The 26,585-nt window shown below is 42.1% G+C and overlaps 1 protein-coding gene and 1 long non-coding RNA gene across 3 annotated transcripts; one reads left to right on the top strand and one right to left on the bottom strand.

Moving 5' to 3' along the window:
* Positions 1–1,139: 1,139 nt before the first annotated feature.
* LOC112540944 (uncharacterized) lies at positions 1,140–5,673 on the bottom strand. Its single transcript, XR_003084976.2, has 3 exons — positions 5,551–5,673; positions 5,207–5,306; positions 1,140–1,996 (listed from the first exon to the last, which is right to left on the bottom strand). It is a non-coding gene; the product is annotated as an uncharacterized LOC112540944 (long non-coding RNA).
* Positions 5,674–5,930: 257 nt separating this feature from the next.
* LOC148216972 (cytochrome P450 2K4-like) lies at positions 5,931–16,978 on the top strand. 2 transcript variants are annotated; one of them, XM_088133876.1, is made up of 9 exons: positions 5,934–6,255; positions 8,357–8,519; positions 9,009–9,158; positions 9,471–9,631; positions 9,898–10,071; positions 11,361–11,505; positions 14,884–15,068; positions 15,357–15,498; positions 15,867–16,714. In XM_088133876.1, exons 1-9 carry the CDS (start codon positions 6,073–6,075, stop codon positions 16,052–16,054), a joined length of 1,491 nt encoding a protein of 496 aa, XP_087990002.1. In that variant the 5' UTR covers positions 5,934–6,072; the 3' UTR covers positions 16,055–16,714. The 2 variants fall into 2 exon arrangements, with proteins under 2 accessions (XP_087990003.1, XP_087990002.1); XM_088133877.1 differs by lacking the exons at positions 8,357–8,519; positions 9,009–9,158; positions 9,471–9,631 and having other exon boundaries at positions 5,931–6,255; positions 15,867–16,978.
* Positions 16,979–26,585: the final 9,607 nt, after the last annotated feature.

Below are 26,585 nucleotides of genomic sequence, written 5' to 3'. Positions count from 1 at the left end.
TGCCATTTTCATTCATCCTGAAAGAGGAGAGGACCATCTCCAAATCAAACCAGTGGCTTACACAGGAATGTAGTTCCCACATGTCCCCCATTCATATCTGAACATTAACATGTATGTACGCATGTCAGAATGGATACAGGAATGAAGATGGAGTGCACAAAGTACAGATTTATATACTGTATTTTAGGGAAGCAGGGAATAACAACTTTAAATGGGGGGAAATGGCTCAAGAAACTCATGTCAAATAATATTTTAGAATCATGTCTTCGATTTAGAAATGGAAAGGAAAATCAGTAGAGTCAATGCGTTTATCGTTACCTTCTTCCTGAGTAAGGTGCACAAGATCTCACTTCTCGAATGATCATTGACACACTGGGAAACATTCCAGGGGTTTTTTGCCTTTGAAACAAATATAATAGTCTTATGCTATCTTAAAACCTAATTGGTTTGTTATTCAGGGGGTTTCATGGCTCACAGCCCACTTCACCAGATGCCTGGAATATAGTCCTGAGGACAGGATTTTCAGTCACCCCTGCCCTAGTTACTTCTTGTTTGGACTACTGCAATGCTTTCTATGTGGAGTTGTAATTGTTGTTAACCATGTTTAGTTAATCAATAATAGAATCCTATGCAACAGCAATGCTCTTTGCTCAGTCTTGACCTCTCACTTAGTTTATCATGTCCACAGTTAAGCTGCTCCTGATTAGACACTGAGTCTGTTGTTTCTGTGAAGGCATCAATCTGCTGGAGATATTGTGTGTGCGTCTGTGTTTAATGATCATCCCACACATGGCTTTTCTTCCTCTTAAGTATTTGAGACTACATTGCAGGATAAAAACAAGATTTGTGGTGATTTTCATAATGGAACCCTCACCAATGTTATGATTAACTCATTCAGGGCTTGCATGAAAACGGCTTCAACCATTCTGAGATGGATCATTCTGTTAAATGATAAAGGATCCTGAAATCCAGAAGAAGTACTTTTCCTCTGGTTGGACTTCAGGACTCTAATCATTCTTGATTTTAAGTAAAGAAAATTAAGTAAGAAGAACTGGAAGAAGAAAGAGGTGAACTATGGCTGTTACTTGAATTATGGTAAGTGTCCAGTCCTAGGTCAAGCACACAGAAGCACACAGAGAGGTGGTTGCAAACTTTACTGATACATTTTGTGAAATAAATAATCAAACAGCAAAGGAAATGTGAGTGCAAGTGCACATACATGTACAGTAGAGAAACAAGTCCCCTAAAGTTTAGCAAGGTTGCCTCAAAAGAGTTCCAATCCAAAACGGTGGGCACAAAAGTGGTCAAGCCAAGTCCAAGGGCCCAAAGGTTGCAGAGGTTCATCAGCCGGTCCAGGTCCAGAGTCAAAGTCATGAGGTTTCAAACTGGGAGTCAGGCACACGGCATCTGGTAAACGAACAGTTGTTGCTAATGGAGAGGCTTAAGCTTGCCGTTCTTCTTAAAGAATTAAGAAGATGGAAATGTTTAAATGGAAGCAGCCCCAGTATTGTGATGGAATGGACTTATGAAGGCCATGCTCAGGGAGGGAAACATGCTGTTTTGTCTCCTGAGGGGCGAGGAAGAGATAAGAGGATGAGGCTGGCACCTCCCTGAGGAATTCACTCTATTTTGACTGGCTGACTTTGGGAATTGAGTTTCAGTCTGGGAAGATTCTTGCTAGAGGTTGTAGCTAATAAACATTGCTGAACTGATCTGCATGGTCTCCTGGAGTTCCTTGGGCTAGGCCTGACAAGTATTGCTCAGTTGGAAGGGCACAGCTGCTTTCTCGCCAGGAGCCTCGCAGAGCGCCTTTGCCCTGGTCTCCTCTCCGCATGGCGAGCCCTTGCCCAGGGAGGGGGTGACAGCAGGCTCCTCATCTTCAGAGACCGGCGGCAGCTGTGCCTGCCGGTGACCGGACAGTCCCACCGCCTCTGCCTGCCGCTCCTCAGGCAGCAGCTCCTGCTCTTTGCCAGCCTCCTCATCATCAGAGTCTGAGCTGGCCATGGCAGCAAGATGGGAAAGAAAAGAGAATTACGTTTCATGTTTCTAGACAGCTGCGGCTAAGGAATTCAGAACATCCGGGAATGAGCAGGGGGTGATGCAAGCTGCTTCCACATTTAAGATTTGCATGCAAGCATCACTCAATTCATGTTTGGATGCTACACCAGCTATAATTGCAATAATATGCATTATTGCTGTTTGATGAAAGTGAAGAGGACATCCCAATATGGGGCAATAGTGAAGAAAACTGGCTGATAAAGAAAAGCACAGCAGTCGCCTCCTCTCCCCCCCCCCCTGTTTTTTAATGCAGACCACTGGATCATCATAAAACAAACTTCTTAGGCTACCATATAAGCCAGGAATTAGCAGTGAGGCACCTGGGCTGCTCCAGATGGTAACATCAAGAACTTCTTTTTTTTTTTTTTGAGAGAGAGAGAGAGAGAGAGAGAGAGAGAGAGAGATTGCCGTTTTGCTGAACAACAAGGCAGGTTTTGGCCACAACCCATGATGAAGGGTCTGTAGGATTCCATCACTTGGCCAGCCAACCTGCTGGGCAACTTGACTCTTAGCTGCTCATGCGATGTTATCCTGCCAGTCGGTCATACAGCTGGGCTGAAGCCCTGAGGTCTAACCCTCTGGTCTTCCAGTTCCTAATTCCCAGGGCATTCAATGCTTGCTAAACCCAAAAAAGGGAATCCAAATCTTCAATTGGCTCCCAGGTGGCAACACTACTTTTTGAGCCTGAGACAGATACCTTCCTCTTCCACTCTTCCATACCGTACCTGCTGTATTTCTCTCAGTTAACCTGGGTCATGCCTTCTCTCCCATGTGAGATCATCATGGAAACAGATCTTGAAAGCTACAGAAAACTTCCAGATTACAGCAGCAGTGCAACAATGAGTAAAGGGAGGTATTGTGCCCCCTTTGTTGATGTAGTCAAGCAAAGACTGGACAGCCATGTTTTCGGGATGCCTTTGCCCAATGCTTTGGGTTTTGTAAAACTATGACAGCCTTCAGATTTCCACATCAGTGGTACAGCTATGTTTTCTAGTCCAGGGTTCTCTTTGTTTTCCTATGGAAACCCTGATCGAGCTGTTTGCAAATAGTGTTGTTATTGTTGTTAAAATTTGTTGTTTTGGGGAAAACAGGAGTCAGGAACATTATGTATACTCCTTTGAGTTGTACAAATAAAGGAGAGATACAAATCAAACAAACAAACTCCTGAATAGCACTCAGAGGAATCCAGAAGTCAGCATTTCTTGTCTAAAGCGGAAGAAGCAGAGAGAAATCCCCATTATATATAAGAGATGACACTGGGAGCTAGAGTTTCTCAGGGCAGGACTGCCAATTATGCCAACATAAAGTAACTGCTTGCACCTGTAACTGCTTGTATATTATGGGAAATATATCTGAGAGACAGAGTAAGGTATGCTTAAGGAACCCAGCCATCCCAAAAATAGGCAGAGGAAAAGATGGTAATACTGTAATTGAGCCCCCTTTTGGATATTTGGGAGGATTATAAATCTGCATGGTGGCCTCCACACACTTGCAAGCCTAACTTCTTCCCAGGTATATGTTCATAAATGCGTGCTCATCTTTAAGTAAATAAAGTCTTGCTCTGAGAATATAATGCCAAGGATTATAACCAGGTCTCCTGGTTCCTTGCTTTTATCACTGTTACTGTGTTCTTCCTGCCAAATTCTCATTTTGTCATCTAGGTAATTATCTGGTTTACTTCACAGAAGATGCTCAGAGCAGCACCATAGCTCTTGGCTGACATCAAGAAATGTTAATTTATCTAGAACTTTCCTAGAATTGATAGTAACGGAGTTAAAGCTGGGAGTGAAATCACACTCAAAATACATAAAGATATCGTTCCCAGCATATTCATGAGAATGTTGAACAATTTGTTTATTTAATGGAAAATCCCTTCTTCACTACTGATGGACTTTAGGCAGTTTACATATGCTAATAACATTAGAGCAACAACAGTAATAAGCAATACATTACATTAATCCATTATAGGTGCCAATGGCTCCACAATCAGTCCCCAAAGACCATTTTGTATGGACACCCAAGCTGCCAGTTGTGACTCTGGGTGGCCGATGTAGGATTAAAATCAAAAGCATACTGGGCAAAATAAATAAATAAAATACAAAACAAACAAACCACTCAATAACAAAAAGCTATCTGGAAGAATCAGGTATTCATCAGCTTCTGGAAAGCCATGAGAATGGAGGGCATTCTTGCCTTGGGAACCAGGCTGCTCATAGGAGAGGAGATCCCACCAACAATGCCCACTGTTAACCCCCTTTCTTAATGCACTTCCTGGTAGATGGAGACCCTTAAGAGGTGCACCCTGGCTGTCCACATACCCATGCCCTACAGGATCTGGGACGTTCTAAATGGTGCAGCTGGACGACATTCTGCAGATGCAATAAGAGCAGAGAAATACCATGACTGCCACAGAATAGGCTTCAATTAAACTTTGGACCATATCCAATTATATTACCTTCTCATTTACCACCACAGTTATTCCAGGCATTTCTTCCCTTGTTTCATTTCATTTACTCTGAGAGTAAAAGAGCTGCCTGGGATTGGTGGACTTGGGGGGATCTCTGAGGAGCTTTCTTATTTATCACTCCGGTCACTAGCATATTCCAGGGGGTGATGAGGCAACCAACAGAACAGCCATTCAGATTGCTGGGAAAGTCTCCAAGTGGTATCTAGAAACTATCCAGATCCATCAAAATTTAGGGCAAGCCATCATAACCGACACACCCTTCCTGCAGAATTTGGCAGTTCTGCTTGACCCCATAATGAGGAAGTGATCTGTCTATGAGAAAGAAATGGTGAAAACATTCCCCAGAACCAAATTACATATCATTACTCCAAGGATAAAGGCCAATCTAGTGTGATTGGGTTCGGCCAGGGACTATATGCTGGGACTAAGTCATTGTTGTCATGGTGGTCATGAATTCCTAAGTCCAATTCTTCAAGTTCAAAGACAAAGGTTAAAACTGCTCAGTACTAACAGTCTGGGTGACTTCATAATCATCCCTGCAAAGAGATAAAGCAGATCAGGAAGAGATGCTGCCATGTAGCCAAGAGGACGGTACCAAGAGTCCTCATGATACTGAAAATTATCGGTAGTAGGGAAAAAGGAGGGGGAGAAAGCAACAGCTTGACGTTAATAGAATCCTACCATTCAATTTTGGAGATAGCTGGAACTGGGGTTGAGATCCATCTGAAAGCCAAACTCAGCAGCTGGTAGACAAGTGATGCCTTTGCAGGTTGTGCTACTCCTGGAGAAGAAAGGCAAATGCTTTATCCAATATGGCTGGAGAAGTAAAACCGTGGCTTGGCCAATTGGCTGGGCCAAGAGGCTGAAGCCTTGGGACTGTGGACATGATACACAGGCAGACCAAAAAGAGCCTCCAAGACTGTCATTAAGATTGGTGCTTGCATCCCATTAGATTGTTTGGTGGCTTCTCTTATTGGAGGAAGAGAAGAGCTGAGAATGCAGGGTTAGGAGAACTGCCATGTTACCTGAGTAAGGAAGTAGAGGACATGATAGAAGCAGAGGAACATTGAAAGGAGGATTCACTATATAATCTATTTGCTATATAATCCAGAACATGGTATTCCACAAACAAAGTGCAGCTCCATCATGAAAACTTATTTGGTTCAAAATAAGTACTGATGTACTTTCAAAAATCTCTCGCAAGCTGCAGTTCAATAATTACCCAACTGAATTTCACAATGTTCCCTTTACTCAGCAAGATTAATTATAACTGAATATTGTCACTAGTCCAGGGAAGAATGTAGATACCACCCACCTCAATTATTGATTAATCACATTGAAGAAAAGTAAAACAAATAAAAATAAACCAGGAAGATAGCTCATTATGTTAGGCAAGATAATGATTCACTGGAAACATATTTAAGCTGTGTCTAGGGTAATGCAACACTTTTAGATTTCTATGCAGGTCATTGTACAAGAACTTTCCTTGATCAAATTATATTGCATTTTTCATTTTAAGTACTACAGAAACGATTTTCTGAAAGGAAATGGATTGGACTGGACTTGTTTCCATATCACTCCTCTTTATTCTTCTGACTGTGTTCATTTTGAAAATGAGCAGTTCCTGGAATAACAACTCCCCAAATCTTCCACCAGGACCAAGTATTTTACCCCTCTTTGGAAATCTCCACATTATGGATCTGAAAAGGCCCCACAGAACAATGTTAAAGGTAACACACTGAAATGGTGACTGAAAGCAATTAAAACAACTAGACATTTCTTGAATACTACCAAATGTCAACAAAATGGGTCAAGAGAGTTTGGAGCTGTTCTGATTTTATTTTGTTGTTTAACAGTCATTGTAACCGTGCTATGTTATGTGCAGAACTGCAAGATCTTGGCAGGATTAGTTAGGCCTTTTGTGGACATAATCCTTCAAGGGGCAGATAAATTGAGAGGTTTTTAGTTGTTTTCAGAGTGGGGGGGGGGGCAGGATTAATGTATATTTCCCTCAGGTCAATATTGGTGGATTGCAAGAGGTGGTAGAATAGGGCTCTCACTCCACTGCCTTATATTGTGTCAACATCTACCTGGTTCCCTACCTTAAGAATACCATGATTTCGAAGCAGAGATCTCTGGGAGGGAATGGATAGGAAGCATTTTATTCCAACAATTTTTATGGCCATTAGAAATGAACAAATGCACTGCAACAAATATCCAGCTGCCTTCTTTTTAGTGTATCTGTGTTGGTTCTTGGCAAAGGACTTTTCCACAGCAATTTGGCTGGAAGGTCTCATCATGTCCATTAAGAATGCCACAAGCTCAGGAGAGTGCAAGGAATTGAGGTGTTATGGAGCTGATGGAGCACAGTATAGTACTCCTGCTGATCGATCCATTCGAGGGATATAAATTTTATATAAAAACTCTTTATTTCATCCCTGAATTGCTGAGTAAGTGAAGGGAAACGTATATCTGAATCTGGAACATGAGAAGAAGCGGGTTCTCTCATTAGAGTCCACCCTTGCATTGAGGTCACCAGTTACAATTACATCAGTAAACCTTACTTTGTAGGAAGCAAGTGGCTTTTGCTCTTCCCATTATGGGCCATATGGGAAATTTCCTTTCAGACTGAAAGGTGGAATGCTAACCATGATGGCTGCTGATGCATTTGGGCTTGTGCTAACATTGCAGTTTTTGGGAGAGCACCAAGAACAATGGTTCTCCAGGGATTAGAAGATCATTTGATTCCAATCCTACTCTCCGTTTAGATAAGTTATTCTCTTACCTACATAAAAGGAAGTTCACTTCCAAAACTAGAGATGCTTGATGTGTTGATAATAGAAATCACGAGAATTCAAACAGGAATTGATATAGTGTTTTGTTTTCCCTCTTCTTATGATCTGGGGTACCAGAAGACCATTAGATGGAAGCAAAGAGATACAGAAAATGAACTCATCTGGATTTTTATTGCCCCAGTAGCTCTATTTATAATTCCACAACTGAGCTATGGTAGTTGAAGAGAACCACAAAGGCATAAATTGAATCCACATCACTCTCAAATACACATACCTCTTTCACCTTACAATAAAAAATCTCTGAATGGGGAGGTTTATGAACAAAACAAAGCTTTTAACATTGAACATGCATTTTCAGTACATGCAATTACTTGTCCTAGTTTCAGTTTGCAAACTTATACACGCTTAGGAATACAGAATATGTTTTGTTCTGGAAAAATATGCAAACTGTTGATTACAGATGAATTGCTATTTCAAAATATCAATTAACTGCATTTTCTCGGAAAGACATGAGTTGAGAATTGAATGAAATAGTTCCTGCTATTAAATACGTTTTATATAAAGCTCTCAAGTTCTGTCATCTGGCAATTAAGAATATCTGGAAGATTACATAATCTCAGAAAGATTACCTCTCCCTATACCTCCATTGTGCTCATGTTCTCCACCATTCTCCCCAGCTTCCCTCTTCAACTCCTGCTGGGCTCCTTGCCTCAACTTTGTGTAGGGTAGGGTTAGGGTGTGAGTTCCTTTGGGATCAATGCATTTTTGCCACTTCCCGCTCTGCTTTCAACAAAGATGCCTCCCTCAGGCAATTCTGCCATCTTTACCAGGTTCCAGCAGGTCTTTAGTTTCTGGTCCCTGAACAGCAAGTGCAGCATCACAGTGTGCTTTCAGACAATAAGAGAAAGAGCATGATTTTACTCTTAGGTCTATGAAACATGATTGGCATCTAGGTTTGTTATTGTGCATAAAGGGGTTTACATGGTGATCAGAACGACTTCTTTCTTTTCTATTTTTCCCTTGTGTTCAATTCTAGTTGTCAAAAGTATATGGCCCAATCTTCAGGATTCAAATGGGATTCCAGAAAATGGTGGTACTGACTGGGTACAACACAGTAAAGGAAGCTCTGGTGAATCAAGCTGATGCATTTGCAGAGAGGCCACATATCCAGCTTTCTGAAGAAATTGCAGAGGGCTTCGGTACATTTTTTTCACTCTATGTATTGGGCAGTATTCCTTGTCAGTATCTGCCCAGAGCTATGGAAACTCCTTACTAAATTTAGTATGGAGATGACATAGGAGAATGGGGTTGGAGAACGTAGGAGACAAGATAGAAACTAAGATCCTGCCTGCCATATGATAGGACTGAAGAGGAGAGAAAGATAATTGAAGTCAATTCTGCAATGTTTCAAGCTATATTTCTCCTGATTTCCAATAAGGCAATCAACTACCCCTGGACAATTTGATCTCCAAGCTGGATAACTGGAGAGGCAGAGTTTGTAAATGATGGAAAGTTTGTAATTTTCTGAGTTGCAGAAAAGATTCACACAAAATTTCACATGCATTTCCCACATTGGCTTCCTGATTCTGTACAGTAGTAAAACAACTTCCACATACATTCTCTTCATTATAATGGTAGACATTTTCAGTAGTGCAAATATGCCTTTCGGTTCTGCACCTTCTCTTTAGGTATCCTTTTTTCTCATGGGGAGAACTGGAAAGTGATGCGGCGGTTTACATTATCTGCATTACGGGACTATGGAATGGGCAAGAGAACTATAGAGGATAAAATAATTGAAGAGTGCAGCTTCCTGATAAAGACATTTCAATCTCATGAAGGTGGGTTAATGTTTCCATCTGATGGAAATCAGAACCTTGAGCTGGATCTCCAGGGACTTCCTGTGGAAAAGTCAATAGTCTCTAGAGCTACCCATGAAGTTCCTCACACACTCAACTCCCATTTAAGATTTCCTTGCCCAATATCTCCATGGTCTCCGGCACTGGCTATCGGTTTCCTAGAGAAATGTGCTGTGGGTGTAGGTGGAAAGGATTTGGAGTCTTAGGGCAGTAAAGAGCCCTTAAAAACTGGTGTTCTTTCACAGTTGCAATTCATTTTAATGGCTTTGTTTAATTTTAATATTTGCTAAATAGGACAACCATTTGAGAATACAGCCATTATGAATTCCGCTGTTGGCAATATCATAGTGTCCATTCTACTTGGCAAGCGATATGAGTATGAAGACCCCACATTTCAAAGACTATTAAAGTTAGTCAATGAAAACGTGCAGCTTTTAGGAAGTCCTTCTGCCTTGGTAATTATTTTTCCATTTTAAAAAGAGTTCACTGTGTGTTCACTGTGTTATCTTCAATGTAGTGTAAGATTTGCTATAAGTATTCCATGTGTTTCAAGATTCATTATGACAGATAAAAACTGATGGCTTATGCATGCAAAACAACCTTTTCCCACTGTGGAATATGAACAGTTTTAATAAAAATGCTTTGCATGATCCACATGAAAAGGTCTTGAAAGGTATTGGGGGTTTCTTCATAACTCTTTTTATCCTTCTGTATTTTTCAGCTCTATAATATGTTCCCCATGTTCGGCTTCCTTTTTGGTGCTCGGAACAGAGTCCTGAATAACAGAAAGGAGCTGCATGCTTTCATACAGGCCACTTTCATAGAACACCTCAAAGCTCTGGATAAAAATGACCAGAGGAGTTTTATCGACTCGTTTCTTGTCCGACAGCAAGAGGTAAGGAAATGTTTTAAGTATGCCAGCAATTCCTAGTGAGCTTTTTATGTCACATTGATACTTTTAAACTAGTAGCTTTACTGGTACAAACTTAAATATGGGAAATAAAACCTCATTCTTTCACAAACAATTGAAGCTTCTAAAGTGAAAACCAAGGGAGTTTCCTGAAAATAATGTCCAAAAAAGTACACTTTGAAGATTATATTAAAATCCTACACGCAGTATAAATTACCTGTAGCAAAGCATCTGTCTAAAGCAGTGTTTCTCAGCCTTGGCAAATGTAAGATATGTGGGCTTCAACTACGGTTGGCTGGGGAATTCTGGGAGTTGAAATCCACATATCTTAAAATCACTAAGGTTGAGAAAAACGTGGTCTAAAGTATTAATTTGCTTAATTTAAATAGAGCCCATCTGAACAACATCTCTTGCTATTTATAATAATAATAATAATATATTTAAATTTGGCGTAATCATCTGAGTTGTTAAGCCTGCTACTGTACCTTGATTGAGATACAATGGAAATTTTGAAAATTTCCTCCCAAGTCATGTCTCTTTTTCAAGACATCTTTTAAAAAGTGCCAAGTAGTAGTAAAAGTCTTATCTAATGAAATCCTTGTTTACACACTAATAGAATATTAGAAAATATTGCTGAATAATTCATTTGGCTTGGTTTTTCATGTCTGAAGAAGCTTCAATATGATGGAGAGATTTTTTTTTTTAATGCTCACCTCAGATATTTTTCTCCCTCTGAGAGTATTTCATTTATCTACTTCCTATGCTTTTGAGACTTCATAGCAGAGAGAGAAGAAGGAAGGAGATATCTTCCATCAGGCGACTGGAAGAATTTCTATCCCAGAAGCTTGTCATTCTAGGATCTCCATCTCTTAGAAACTGGGGGGAGGGTGGGGGGTTGGTTGTTGCCCCCTTTGCCTTTAATTTATTTTTAGATAATTAGGCTGAAAGCAAAGACTCTCTGACCCACCTCTGTCAGCTAGTCTTGGGACTTTCAGGCAAAAGAGGGAAGAAAATAAGAATTTCCAGATGACTTTCTCTAGAACTTCATGCTCATTATTTCCATTCCTATGAATGTCTGAATCACAGGGAACTCAGTGCTCTATGGCTTTTTTGGACTGCAATTCCCACAATCCTTTGCCATTGATTTAGAAGGCTGGGGACTGAAATCCAATACTCTGGGAGACTCTCCTGCTGTGAAGTGTCCTCCAGCCCTCTGCTATTTAGTTGATATGAGCACCCTGAATGTGCTTAGGCAGACTGTTTATATATTGCAGGAGAAGAAAAATGAGATGAAAAGGTATTTTCATAATGAAAACCTAACTGCTGTTGTTACTAACTTACTTGCTGCTGGCACAGAGACAACTTCAACCACTTTGCGCTGGGCCATGCTACTAATGATGAAGTATCCTGACATTCAGAGTAAGCACTTTTCATCTGGTTGGATTTCACTATTCGAATATTTAGTTAAATGACAGCATAACTCAGTGAAATAAGCAAACCACAAAAGTGAACTTTTCATGGCTGACTCTTGTTGTCAAACAGGGAGAAATGTGCTAAATGGTGTGGAATCTCTTTGCACAGTCCCTATAGGTGCTTGTATCATTCATTCAGCTAAGCCATTTCCTCAAGGATGGTGGTACAAGCTCAAATAAGGTTTTTGTCCACCAATTCAACTAAAATAAATGCAAAATTGTTCTCAGAATTAATAGTTGCAGGCAGGTCAAAAGCTGTGACTATATGGTGTCATGCTGCATTTGATTTTTGTATTGGCACTACTTCATTTTGAGAAGGAATCTACCATAATCAAGCTGTTCCTCTCATAAAAATGTTCCACAAAATCAGTATGTGACTTTTTGATCAATCCCCAAAGGTAGGAATGCTTAGTGGATCATGCTGACTAGCCTAGCAAATGCCATAGTCATTTATTTGTTCTCTTTCAATATTTATCAAAAGATGTAGCTAGCAGCCAATTCTTTTATGCAAATAATTTCTGGATGTGGAACAAAGTGTCAAATGATTTTTTTCAAATAACAATGTCATTTTTCCATAAAAAGAATCCCTTGTTTCTCTATTAGATTCATGTCCCATTGTTCCTCAGCAGAAGGCATAAGGGTCTCCTTTCACTTCATTCAGTAGGAAGGATGGAAGGTTTCCGTTCATTGCAATGCACAAAGACATGGAAAGCATCATTGTGTTACTGAGTCCAACATCAAAGAATTCCTTTTTCAAGTAGGAAAGCCAATTAACAAGAGACATTATTGCTGATGCATGCTGGATAATTGAGAAAGTTAAAAAATACCAAAAGAAATCATTATATGCGTTTGACTGCAGAAGGGCCTTTCATTGTGCTGACCATGTCAAGCTATAGAGCACCCTGAGAAAAATGGAAATCGCAGACCATCTCATTGTCCTCATGAAAAACCTATACATCATGAAACAGACTGGCTCCAGGCCAGCAAAAGAGTGAGACAAGACTATATACTCTCCCCTTATCTATTCTACCTACTGTATATCCTGAATAAATATTAAGGAAGGCTGGATTGGAAGAAGATGAGTGTGTTTTTAAAATTGGAGGAAGAAACATGGGCTATGATTCAATACCAAGAAGACCAAACTGATGACAACAGGTACAGTAGCCACCTTGAAGTTGACAATAAAGTTATTGAAGTGATGGATAGCTTCTGCCTTTTAGAATCAACTGTCAACATTAAAGAAAACAGCAGTCAATAAATGCAACATAGAGTAGTGCTTGGTAGGATAGCAATGAAGGCCTTGGAAAAGATATTCAAATACAGTAATGTGTCTATACTTATAAAGGTCAGGCAATGGTTTTTCCTACGATACTTTATGGAAGTGGAAGTTGGACTTGAAGAAACCAGATAGAACTTTGGTGTTGGAGAAGATTCCTGAGGATACCATGGATAACCAAGGGAAAACACACACACACACACACACATGGATCATAGAACAAATCAATTCAGAGTTTTCACTTGAGGCACAAATTATCAGACTCAAATTATCATAGTTTGGACACATTATGTGAAGACCTAGCTCTTTTGAGAAATTTATAAACTGGGAAAGGTGGAAGGAAAGAGAACCAGAGAATCATAGAGTTGAGATGGACCTAAGAGGTCATCAAGTCCAACCCCTTGCACACTGCAGAATTCACTACGCCATAGTCAGTAGATGAATATCCAGCCTCTGTTTGAAAACCTCAGTGAAGGGGAAGAAACTACTCCATGCAGCAACCTATTTTACAGATTGACAGTTCATATAGTTAAGAAGTTCTTCCTAACGTCTAATCTGTGTCTACGTCCTTGAAGTTTCATCCCATTAGTTCTAGTCTTACCCTCTGGAGCAAGTGAGAACAATTCTGAATCCTCTACAATGTGACAGCCCTTCGGATATTTGAAGAGAGCCATCATGTCCCCTCTCAACCTTCTCCTCTGCAAGCTAAACATACCTAAGTCTTTTAACCATTTCTTGTAGGACCTGGTACACTGGTAACTGGAACACTGTGGCTGATGCATTTAACTTTGCCAGAAGGATAAAATGTGATCTTAAAAATGAGGGAGGGACAAGAAAAATGGCAAAAATCAAAATGCTTATAACATTTGTTAGGGTGCATATACAAACTCCTAATAAGATATGACACAGAGGCAGAACAAATAAAAAATGTACGATATAGTGGATGCAAAACTTTAAAGAAACATTTACAAAATAACAATGGGAAGAAATTATGGATCAATTTAATAAAATTTACTCCAAGCTACAATCTAAAAGAAAATTGGTACAAAATGTTTTACAGATGGTCAATAATCTCCAAGATAGAAAAATCGTATAGTAATAATTATTGGAAATGCCATGAAACAGAGCGAACATTTTACCACACATGGTGGACATGTAAAAAACCTCAAAAGTGCAAGAAAGATATAGACAATACACTGCAGGGAATTTTGAAAATTACATTTGAAATGAAATCAGAAGTTTTCTTATTAGGTATAATCCCAGAAAACGTCAACAAGAAATCTCATACTTTGCTTTGATACATGCTCACGGCAGTGAGAAAAAATTTTGCCCAACACCAGAAGACAGAATTCCGACAATAGCGGACTAGGAATTTAAACTTGGAGAATATGCAGCAATGGCAAAATTAACAGCATATGTTCATAACAGAAGTTTAACCAAATTCAAGCAAGAGTGGTTCCTATATATAGAATACATTATGCAGCATAGTTAATTTTTTTAACCTTGGGTGATGATGTCACATTTTTAGGGTTTTCCTATCTTTGGTCATTACAGAAATTGCATTTCTTTCTATGGCCTGAAGATGTAAATTCAAAGGTAAATCAGTCATTAACTATCAAGAAAGAAAGCATTTAAAAAGGGAAATACTAGCATATAAAAGGCCATAACTATGCAATATTAGACTTGCAATACGAAATACATATGTGTGCAATGGATTTTAAATTAAATTAAACTTTAATTTAAAATTTCTTAGTCATTTCTTATTTTTAAAAAAAGTGCAAGGGTGAAGGATATTAGAGTTGCATTGACTGAATCTAGAGTCCACATCAGTGCTCAGCTAGATCTCCGATTCACTTTACATATGAGTCTGTGCTGCGAAAAGTGTTCCCTGGATTGATAAATGTATGCATATGGAAGTCCCATGTACGTTTGGGCCTCTGTTCTCCAATTTGAATGGATATCTGAATTCATGATACTCTATCCTTCACAGCTAATGTTTCCAGCATTTAATGCAAAATTAAAACAATAACATACATCTTATTTTCCTAGATAAAGTCCATGAAGAAATTTCAAGGGTCATTGGGTCTGCTCAGCCAAGAATAGAACATCGAACAAAAATGCCCTATACCGATGCAGTAATCCATGAAGTTCAAAGATTTGCTGACATTGTTCCAGCAAATGTAGCACATGCAACTACAGTGGATATAACTTTCAAAGGCTTTTTCATTCCCAAGGTGATTAGTCTGAAATAAATGCTTTGTTCTGTCAGCGTAGCTTAGTATACACCCTTCTAATTATCATGTCCAACCAGATAATCATATCATCTGGTCCTCTTGACACTTTTGATCTCTTTGCCATAAAAGCTATCAGCGTTCAACATTTCTATATGCCTGAAATTGAAATCACATTTCCATCACTCTGGAAAATTCATGTATTTGGGATGGCTTTTTGAAATTTCGTATTAATGAATGTACCAAAGAGGGCTGTTAATTGTTTAATAACATGTTAATTTGGATTTCCAGGGTATGCACATTGTTCCGTTGCTGTCATCGGTGCTCCATGATGAATCTCAGTGGGAGAAACCTTATGAATTCTATCCTGAGCATTTCCTTGACTCTGAAGAAAGATTTGTGAAAAAAGATGCGTTCCTGCCTTTCTCTGCAGGTAACATCTTCTATCATACTTGCATATAGTGAAAGGAAGTTTCAGTAACAGACTCTTCCTTAGAACATTAGTTGTAAGGAAATCATCAAAATAATCCATTCACCACCCTAAAAACTGGCAAAACCTGTAACTATAGTGGGATGCTCAAACTATTTTCAGGGATTCAGTGCAGAAGGTATCTATTGGCAGTTCCTCTTTGAAAACTGCCATGATTCCTATACAATTAAATCCCCATTTTATGCTTTCATTTTAGTTTGTTTTCATGCATGTGATTTGTCATCTCTGAGCCACCATTTCATGGCAGGAAGTGCAGAAGGTTATTGAAGAACCACTGAACCCAGTTTCCCTCTCTCTGTGCACTGTTGCAGGTCGGAGAGTATGTTTGGGTGAGACGCTTGCCAAAATGGAGCTCTTCCTGTTCTTTACCAGCCTCCTGCAGAGGTTCACTTTCCAACCACCTCCTGGAATGTCAAAAGAAGATCTGGACTTGACCCCTGCAATTGGGGTTACAACTCCTCCCCTGCCTTATATGTTGTGTGCTCTGCCTCGTTCATAAGATAAATCATAACCCAGTTTCTAGATTCCTTCATTTCCATATCTGTATTTGTGAGGCTTTCCAGTCTTCTCTACCAAGCATATTTTGGTGTAGGCTCTTGGTAGAAAAGCGCTATGATTATTCATACATTTTAAAGCTTACATGCTGCTTTGCAAAGCACAACAAAAGTGGAATTGAGATAAAAGCTAGCTTAAAAACGGACTGTCCATAAGAACTGCTTATGACGTTCTCTGTATAATAATAACAGTAATAATAATAATAATAGTAGTTGTCATCATCATCATCATCATCATCATCAACCAAACCGTGTCTTTGAGTCAATAAAAACACCAGGTTAGGTGACAAACTGCTCATTATGTAAAAAAATGTAAGTAGTAAAAAAGAGACAGACAAAATGTGTAAGTTCAATATATAACACTTCTCTATACTTCTGTGATGGAATGGAATTATGAAGGCCAGGGTCAGGGTGGAAAACATTTTCTTTCATCTCCTGAGGAGCATGGGAGAGACAAGAGGATGAGACTGGCACCTCCCTGAGGAATTCACAATGGTGTAGCTGGCTGACTTGGGAACTGGGGTTTCCGTCTGGGAAGATTTTTGCTGGAGGTTGTGGCTAGTAAACATGGCTGGACTGAATCTGCATTGTCTCTTGGAGTTCCTTGTGCGGGGCCTGACATCTTCCAAGCCATTAATGTTGTGATTTTCATGGAAAAGGTTATTTAAAAAACAGTAAGGAAATCCATTCATCTTTGATTAGCTGACTGATCTAGCTCATGAATCCAAATAACAATATTACCTGAATTGAATATTATTTGGAAAAAAAATATGAAAGAGAGAGGAGTATGTACTGTGAAATAGTTTATATTAATGGGCCTAAGTCCAAGAGGGCCTCAAGTCGCCCCATGCTCTCTCAGAGGTGGACCCACCCCATCAGAGACATCCCTGGATGTGTTGGATGACCTGATTCTGCAAACAGGCAGCTGTGCCTTGCTGGGATTTAACTTCATGCCCTCTGGTTCCTGACAGCCTCCAGATACTGGGTCAAGACATCAAGGGGATCTCTTGTATATCCTGGGATGGCAATGTCTAACTGGGCATCATCAACACACTGATGATCCTGTACACTAAGCAAATGGAAGGCCTCTTCCAATAGCTTCATCTAAGTGTTAAGCCATAGGGGAGAGAGAACCATACTGTCTGCACCTTCACAACCGCCAACTGGAACTACCCACTAAGGTAAGGGTGGAATCACTGTAAAGCTGTACCTTCAGTTCCCTGGCCTCATAGGCAGTAAGGAAAGGACCATGGCCAATGTATCAAAGGCTGCTGAGAGGTCTAACAGGACCAGGAGGGGAGGAGTACTTCTCTCCTGATCACAAGAATGTTCAAATGCAAAAGCAACCAGAGCCGTCCAAGTCCAGGTCAAAAGCATCAAGATAAGCAGCTTGCTAGGAGTGCTTTGTAGTTGCTGACAGATCACGATGTCAACAGACAAAAAGAGGAGATTAGGGAATGGGTGATAGTGGTCCAAATTGAGTCTTAAAGAGGGATGTATGACAGCATTTTTCAGGGCCCCCTGCCCTAGAGCGACATTGATATACTTCCAGATCTAGCTTCTCATAGCCCTTAGTATCACACATCAGAGCCAAGAGGGGTATGGATCTAGTCCACAAGTGGCCAAGCAAACCCCAGAAGGCACCCTATGAACTTGCTTGGATTCCACAGACCAACAGAAATCTGAGATCACTTGGCAAGATTCAGCTCCACTCATCATATTGGATTCTGCCTACCAAGAGTCAACAGATGGTTGAAGCTATTTGAAAGCACTGAGCAAACTGGTTACAAAAGCCAGGTGGAAGATCTACCTATTGCCATCTTTGTAGCATGCAATAGTCCATTCTAAACAACAGCCAACAGCCTGCTCATGCAGTTAAAAGGAGGAACAATGCTTCTCTCCCCAGGTGTTTGGTGAAGTTTGTTTCAGGGGTTCTCCAGATGTTGCTCTTTCTGCTTCATTTCCTGAGGCTTCTCGGCAAACCGGAGCCACTGAGGATTGGCCAACTGAGATAAACTGCTCAGGAGCAATCATGTGAAGCTCCCATGTTATCTCTTGATGGTAACAGGTGGCCAAGCTGTCAGAGTCTGCACACTCAGTTCCCAAGTTCAGTAAACCCTCTGGAGACTATTTGGTTCCATCAAGGATTTCTTTGTTGAGAAGCAGCATACAGCACACTATAGGTTGTTGAGTCTGATTTTCCCTAGCCTAAAGCTTTCCTTTTAACCCCCTTTTCCCCTCCTCTTCTCTACTGTTCCTGCTTGAATTTGTTCGTGCCTGTTCCCAGGTCTCATGGCCACTTGACCTTGTTGGCGCTTCCAACCAAGATAACGGTTGCACCTGGCTCTTATTGTTTTATTTCCCCCTTCCTCCTGACTTTTAAGGAGGAACCAGCAAGTGGTTATACAAATCATAGTCTTATCTTTAACTAACATTTAACCCTACTAACTATACATCACTATTCTACATTCTTAACATGCTTTCTACTGTCTTTGAATAATAGCTTGTGCAGGTCCTGACATGCTGCCCTCCAACAAGACGAATGTCATTACATTCGAAAAAGAATCTGTAAAAAAAACAACAATACATATATATAATAGTTGTACTGTTGATAAATTGTACAAAAGGATATGTAAAGAAAACAATATACATTATAGAATATATACATAAGATTTATAGCAATGGTTTTGCTTATTTAGGTTTGCTTGGATATTTGGTATGGAAATCTTTAATAAGTTTGGGTGCTTTAATATGTGCAGTATCTGCCCATTCTTGATGTGATTTGGGAAAATGTTTCCATTACACTGAATACTGTAGTTTGCCTTTATGTTTTCTAGAGTCCAATATGGCTTGTATTTCAAAATGTCTTTCCCCTTCAATCATAATTGGTTTGGGAGGCTGCTTGGTTGGATGCCAAGTGCTGGAGTCTTTGAATGGTTTTAATAAATTCACATGAAAAACTGGGTGAACTTTTCTATAATTTTTTGGAAGATTTAATTTAAAAGCCACAGGACTGATGACTTTTTCAATAGAGAATGATCCAATATATTTTGGGCCTAGTTTTTTACATGGTTGAGTGCTTTTTAAGTTTTTTGTGGAAAGCCATACTTTGTCTCCCACCTTCCAGGGTGGTTGTTCAGAGTGTTTTTGATCAGAATATTTTTTTGGGTTGTTCTCTGGCATTCTGAAGGGATTTGACAATTAAAGGCCATAGATTGGTGATGTTAGTGATCCGTTCATCAGCAGATAGTTCTGGGAAATCTTTCAATGGTAATTCAGGAATTGGCATAAAATCTTGACCTGTAGCTATTTTATATGGTGTAAATCCAGTGCTTTGGTGAACAGTATTGTTATAAGCAACCTCAGCAAAAGGCAGAAGCTCTGTCCTTATCTTATCTTGCTGGTGATTGGTGAAACATCTTAAATATTGTTTAAGTAAAGAGTTCAATTTCTCAGAAGCCCCATCAGTCTGGGGATGAAAACTGGAACTCAGGTCTTGTGTGGAACCAATCATTTTAATAAATTCCTTCCAAAATTTGGAGGTAAACTGTGGGCTGCGATCTGAAATTACCCTCTGGGGGGCGCCATGGAGGCGGTATATATGTTGGAGGAGGTAAACTGTGGGCTGCGATCTGAAATTACCCTTTGGGGGGCGCCATGGAGGCGGTATATATGTTGAATGAATAACTGGGCTAGTTTCTTAGCAGTTGGAATGGAGGCACAGGGAATAAAATGTGCCTGTTTGGAGAATAAGTCTATGACTACCCATATGACTGTGTTGTGATTATTTTCTGGTAAATCAACAATAAAGTCCATGGCAATTTCCTTCCAGGGTTGGTGAGGGGTAGCTACTGGTTGTAATAATCCCAAAGGTTCCCCCCCCTTTTTTTGCCATAGCACATGTGGGACATATGTTAACATATTCAGAAATGTCTTTTCTCATGGCAGGCCACCAGAACTGTCTACATAATAAATGTAAAGTTTTTACAAATCCAAAATGTCCGGATGTTTTGTCATCATGACCTCTTTGCAAAATGTCTTGGTGTAGTTTAGATGGCACATATAATTTGTCTTCCATCCACCATGCTTCTTGCTCTTTTATTAGAGCATTTTTATTTGTCTGAAACCATTCATCTGTTTCTAATGCTGAGTTTATTTTTTGAAGTACAGTGGTACCTCGGGATACGAACTTAATCCGTTCCGTGACTCTGGGCGTATCCCGAGTTGGTCGTAACCCGAAGGAAATTTCCCCATAGGGTTCAATGTAAATCCGGTTAATCCGTTCCGCCCTCCGAATTTGGTCGCACCCCGAGGCAAATTTCCCCATAGGGTTCAATGTAAATCCGGTTAATCCGTTCCGCCCTCTGCCCGAATTTGGTCGCAAACCGAGGCAATTTCCCATAAGGTTCAATGTAATTACCGTTAATCCGTTCTGGCGTCCATGGACCACACGTCGGGCGGGAAAGCGGCCGGGTGCGGCGTGGTGTGGCGCGAAAACGGCCAGGCGCGGTGCGGCGCGGTGCGGCGCGGCGCGGCGCGGCGCGAAAACGGCCCGGTGCGAAAACGGCCTGGCGCGGCGCGGTGCAAAAACGGCCCAGCACGGCGCGGCGCAGCGTGAAAACAGTGCGGCGCGGCGCGAAAACGGCCGCGGACCACGCGGCAGGGCCGGAAAAACAGCCGCGGACCACGTGGCACGGGCGGAAAAATGGCCGCGGACCACGTGGCACGGGCAGAAAATGGCCACGGACCACGTGTCATGGTGGAAAATGGCCGCCAATCCGGTTCGTACCCCGAGGCGGAGTTCGCAAACCGAGGTAAATTTTTGGGGCCGGAGCTGGTCGTAACCCGAAAAATTCGCAAGCAGAGGCGTTCGTATCCCGAGGTATCACTGTAGTTCACTTGTTGGAACAAGTTTTGTTTTTTGAGCCTGGGTTCTAGTGACTGCCACCAAGCCAGTTTGGGCTTTTGGAATCACTGGTGCTACAATTTGTTCTCGCTGGCTGTTGTGTTGGGGAAGTCTTGACAAAGCATCAGCCAGAAAGGTTTTTCCTCCTGGGATAAACTTTAGTGTGAATTTGAAGTGACTGAAAAATTGGGCCCATCGAACTTGTTTGGGGGAGTGTTTTCGGGGTGTTGTCAGGGCTTCCAAATTTTTATGATCAGTCCACACCTCAAATGGATGGGATGAACCCTTTAGGAGGTGTCACCAAGTCAATAAAGCCCACCGAACTGCAAAAGCCTCTTTTTCCCACACCAGCCAACGCCTTTTGGTTTCAGTGAATTTACGAGAGATATAGGCACAGGGTTTGAGTACCCCTCCCTCGTATTTTTGGAGTAGCACAGCTCCTATTGCTACATCTGAGGCATCAGCTTGAATTACAAAAGGCTGGTCAGGATCTGGGTGTTTGAGAATTGGTTCAGCTGTGAATAAGGCTTTGAGTGCTTCAAATGCCTTTTGGCACTCTGTGGACCATTTCAATGGGGCCCCAGGCTTTTGAGCCTTAGTTGTTCCCTTGCCTTTGGTTTTTAATAAATCTGTTAGTGGTAGCGCCACTTGTGCAAAGTTGGGAATGAACTGCCTGTAAAAGTTAGTAAATCCCAAAAAACTTTGCAGTTGTCTCCTGGTTTTGGGAGTTTCCCAACCGATTACATCTTTTACTTTGGATGGATCCATTTCAATTCCTGTGTGGGATATACGATACCCTGAGTAATCCACTTGGGTTTTATGGAACTCACATTTTGATAATTTGGCATATAACTGTGTGTCTAGCAATTTTTTTAACACTTTATGTACTAGTTTTATATGGTCTCTTAAATTGTTCGAGTAAATCAGGATGTCATCCAGGTAAACCAGTACTCCCTGATACAAAAATTCATGTAGGACCTCATTGATTAGTTGCATAAAGAACCCAGGGGCCCCTGAAAGCCAGAAGGGCATGACCTTGTACACATAACAACCAAATGGGGTACTGAATGAGGTTTTCCACTCATCCCCTGCCTTTATGCGCACCCTAAAATAAGCGCCTCTTAGATCCAGTTTTGTAAAAAAAATTCCCTTAGATAAATGTGCCAACAAATCTTTGATAAGTGGTAATGAGTACTTATTCTTCTTGCAGATGGCATTGAGGCCCCTATAGTCAGTGCAGAGTCTCAAACTCCCATCTTTTTTCTCACGGAAAAGTACTGGTGCTGCCATCTGTGATTTGGCTGGTTGTATAAATCCTCTAGCCAGATTTGTGTCTATGAATTCCCTCAGGGCTGCAAGTTCTCTTTGAGTCGTAGAATATGTTTTCTTCTTTGGGAATTTAGCCCCGGGTTCAATTTCAATGGCCCAGTCAGTGTCTCTATGAGGAGGCAGTGTGTCTGACTCCTTTTGGCTGAATACTGCTTTTAGGTCCCGATAGGATTTTGGAACGCTGTTGGTTAAATTAGAGTCATCAGTTGGTGGCTGCAAGTTGCTGCTTGCAGCTGTCGCCATAACACCTCCCCCTTTTGGGGTTTTGGAGCCCAAATAAGTTCCATCTGTGAACTCCATTCGCCCTGTTTTCCAATACACTCTGGGGTCCCAGCATTTCAGCCAGTTCACCCCTAAAATTAGGGCATAACCCCCCAAGGGGGCTACCAGACATCTAAGAGTCTCTCGGTGTGTCCCTATTTGCAGTTCAAATTTCTCTGTGAGGTACTGCACGGCTCCCCCTGCTGCTGGAGAACCATCCAGCTGGTTAAACACTATGGGGGTTTTGAGTTTCTCCACCCTCAGTTCTAACCCATTCACCAGGATGGGGCTGATCAAACAGCACGAGCAACCTGTGTCCATTAACGCTGTTAGAGTAGCTCTGCGCTCTGTTTTAGGGGCGGATATAGTCACTTTTACGGTGGTAACACTCACCCCTTCCTCCTCGTCGGTGTCGTTGTCCTCGTTGGCCTGCGGGCCATTCGTTTTGTCGGGGTCGTGGGTGGAGTGGTCTGCATCTTCTGCCTGCGCTTCTACCAATCCCTTTTTGTAGATTATGGGATCCCGGAATTGCGCGTCCGTTCCCCCAGCCATGGTGCTCCTTTTCCCCTTGCGAGGGGAGTTTTTTGGTGCAGGTTCTGGGGCTCTTCTTGATTCTGCCACCCGTACGGGGCTGGGCTTAGAGCAATTGGCTGCGAAATGCCCTGTTTCTCCACAGTGGAAGCAGGCATGCGAACTTGCCGGTCTAGGAAAAATCTCCTCTCCTCCTCTTGCTGGCAGTCTCTGTGGTGCTGGCGCGGGCGTGCTGATTTGCCGTTTGAATGCTGGGTCTATGGACATTGAATCGGCTTCCATTTGCATGGTGTGTGCCACCCATTCCTCAACAGTATCTGGATTTCCTCATGAGTAAGAGAGTTGCCACAGGTCGCGGCGCAGCCCCTTCTGAAAGCAGGAAACTTTAAACTCCTCAGGCCAGTTGCGGAGCTTTCCCACAAGGCTCCAGAACTCCAAGGCGTAGTTGCCGACGGCACGGGTGCCTTGTCTCAGGTTAACCAAGGCGGTTTGGGCTCTCGTGGCCACTCCTGCATCTTCAAACCTCCTCCTCAGGGCCTGCATGAATCAGGCGAGGTTTGTGAGCTCAGGCACTCAGGCTTCATGCATTTCGATGAGCCACTCTGCCGCCCTCCTGGACAGTGCTCTGCACACGTAGGTCACCTGCTGCATCTCGGTGGTGAACAGATGACCGCATTCCTCCATGCAAATGGTAATTTGCATTAGGAAATTGACCAGCTCCTTCGGATTGCCCCCGTACTTCTCCGTCAGACCCCAGCATCTCAGGAGATCTTCTTGGTGGCCTCACAGTAGGGCGGGCAGCGGTTGCACAGCCAGTGCAGCAGGGGCAGATGGGGGCCCCGGGGCTGCTGGACCCGCTGGAGCTGGAATTTCTGGGAGAGGGGGGCAGATGGCCGGTCCCACGGCTCCCAGCATCTCCTCTCCATAGACCTGCTCCTCCTTCAGTCCCCGGAGCGCAGCCGGGTGCCGAAGTAGGTCGGTGAATCCACTCATCTCCCTCATCTCTTAGCAGAGTGTGGTGAGATTGGCTTGCAACATACTCATGTTGCCCTCCAGGGCTCACATCCGGGTGGATTCTATTCGGCTGGTAGCCAGGGGCCAACGCTCCTCGGGCTCCAACCCCAAGAATGACATTTCCCTGACCACCTCATTCTGGTGCCAGGCTTGAGCTTTGGACCGCTCGTGGTCGCCCGCCAAGGTGAGATGAGCCAGGTGTCAGGATAGGGTCTCCAATTCCTCCTCGATCCCTCTGGTGGCTCTGCGTTCAGTGCTCTCCTCTTCCATCCTGGGTGGCGGTGGTGTGTCCCGGGCGTTCAGTGCGAGAGATTTCCATGGCGGGTTTCCTACGGGTAAACTGCTCTCCAGCTATTGTGAGACTCAACAAAATGTCAGAGTCTGCACACTCAATTCCCAAGTTCACTAAACCCTCTGGAGACTATTTGGTTCCATCAAGGATTTCTTTGTTGAGAAGCAGCATATAGCACACTATAGGTTGTTGAGTCTGATTTTCCCTAGCCTAAAGCTTTCCTTTTAACCCCCTTCCCGCTCCCCCGCTCTTCTCTACTACTCCCGCTTGAATTTCTTCGCACCTGTCCCCGGGTCTCATGGCTGCTTGACATTGTTGGCGCCTCCAACCAAGATAATGGTTGCACCTGGCTCTTGTTGTCTTATTTCCCCCCTCCTCCTGACTTTTATGGCAGGAACCAGCAGACGGTTATCCAAATCATAGTCTTATCTTTAACTAACATTTAACCCTACTAACTATACATCACTATTCTACATTCTTAACATGCTTTCTACTGCCTTTGAATAATAGCTTGTGTAGGTCCTGACACAAGCACTCTTGGGAGGGGGGAAGCATAGAGGACTTTTCCCTCCTTCTCACAATCCTTGTCTCCAGTGGGCACCATCACCACAAGAAACAAGAGTATACAGTAAAACAGTTACATGGGTTTATTGAATCACAGCTGATCCTAAGTATGCACACATGCAATTATTGTTCAGGTTTAATGCCAGGGAAAAGGGATTAGGCTAGAGAATTTGGAAAACTAGATGAGTATACTCTAGTCCTTATTGATTAGAACATGCAAGACGGTGGGATCTCTATGAGTTATTTGATCGTGTTTCTACCAGATTCCTTAATGGAGACACTGGTGCCTCACTTAAGAGATAAGACTGAAATGTCTCCTCTATCATGCTTTGGAAACCTCCCCTTTATCACTTGACTCCAAGAACCCCTTACAGTAATGTATAGATGTGCACATCACAGGCAAGGTGTCTCTAAAGAACAACACTAATAGTCTCTCCCCAATCTTATGATCTAGGCCTCTGAAGGGCTTCAAACCTCAGATGATAGATCTTTGAGATGGCAACATTACTGCCCTCATCCAGCCATCTCAGAAGTACATCCCATGTCCCATGTTTAGCCACTACCATTTCACAGATAAATGGTGTCTTATTGCATACAGAGCAAGAATTTACCATCAGCAGCTTGAGGCCTGGATCGCCAATCATCTGACCACAAGGATCTAGATGTAAGGCAACTGAGTCAGAAGCAGATTGTTCCTCTTCCTTTCCCTGTAATGGCCACCCCAGTGTCTTATACCCTTGTCACAATCAGTCTATACCTGCCAGTCCCCCAACAATGTAATCTAAATGTTCCAATATGTTAATAATTTATAAGTTGTTTCATAACTAATAATCCCTGGATATCAGCGATTTGCCCAGCCACTCATACTGCCAACCCCCAACCAGTCAACCCTCCTTCCATCTTTTACATCCAAACAACCTCAAAAACCAATACCATAGGGAAATCATAGTCTAGGGTATTATCCCACCAGCACACCCATCTCAGAATTCTCCATAACTTTCATGTGGGATCCATCAGGGGCCACCTGATCTCACCATCGTTAGCTGCACCCATCTAGTAATACAACTTACTCCCCAAACCATAACCATCCTGGAGCACCTTAAAGATGAATTTCTCACAAGGGGGCCTGGCTTACTTGGCTCCCCTTGTATGGTCCATCATGATACCCATGATGGTGTCGTTAACAGAGTTGGAACAAGCCCATTCTAGTCTAAATGATGATCACATCCAGCTGTACTTTCCAGGTCATCAAATAGTTCAAACAAATGTATTAGGGTCCCAACAAAAATCCTCACCTGAGGCTGAATGTCTTCAGAAGCCTTCCGTTCTTACTGTTTCATCTTCCTCTCAGCAGGCTGCTCTGCTGGCAAATTTATTTATTTATTTATTTATTTATTTATTTATTGGATTTCCCCCCCCCCATCTCCCCCACAATAGTGGCTGTCACTTGGTTCTGATACTTCTCAATCTTTAGGTAGGCTGTAGCATTCTGCCAGCAATTGTATTTGCTACCACCATATTACAAAGGGGGCACCCAACCATTGAGAAAGAGAGTCTGCAGAGCTCAGATGATCCTTTG

The sequence above is a fragment of the Python bivittatus genome, unplaced genomic scaffold, assembly GCF_059951505.1.
Source record: "Python bivittatus isolate LINGU-HERP-01145 unplaced genomic scaffold, Pbiv_v1 ctg000020_np1212, whole genome shotgun sequence".
In the NCBI taxonomy this organism is placed as follows: Eukaryota; Metazoa; Chordata; class Lepidosauria; order Squamata; family Pythonidae; genus Python; species Python bivittatus.
The sequence above is the reverse complement of the archived record's forward strand: the minus strand, read 5'-3'. Positions and strand labels throughout refer to the sequence as shown.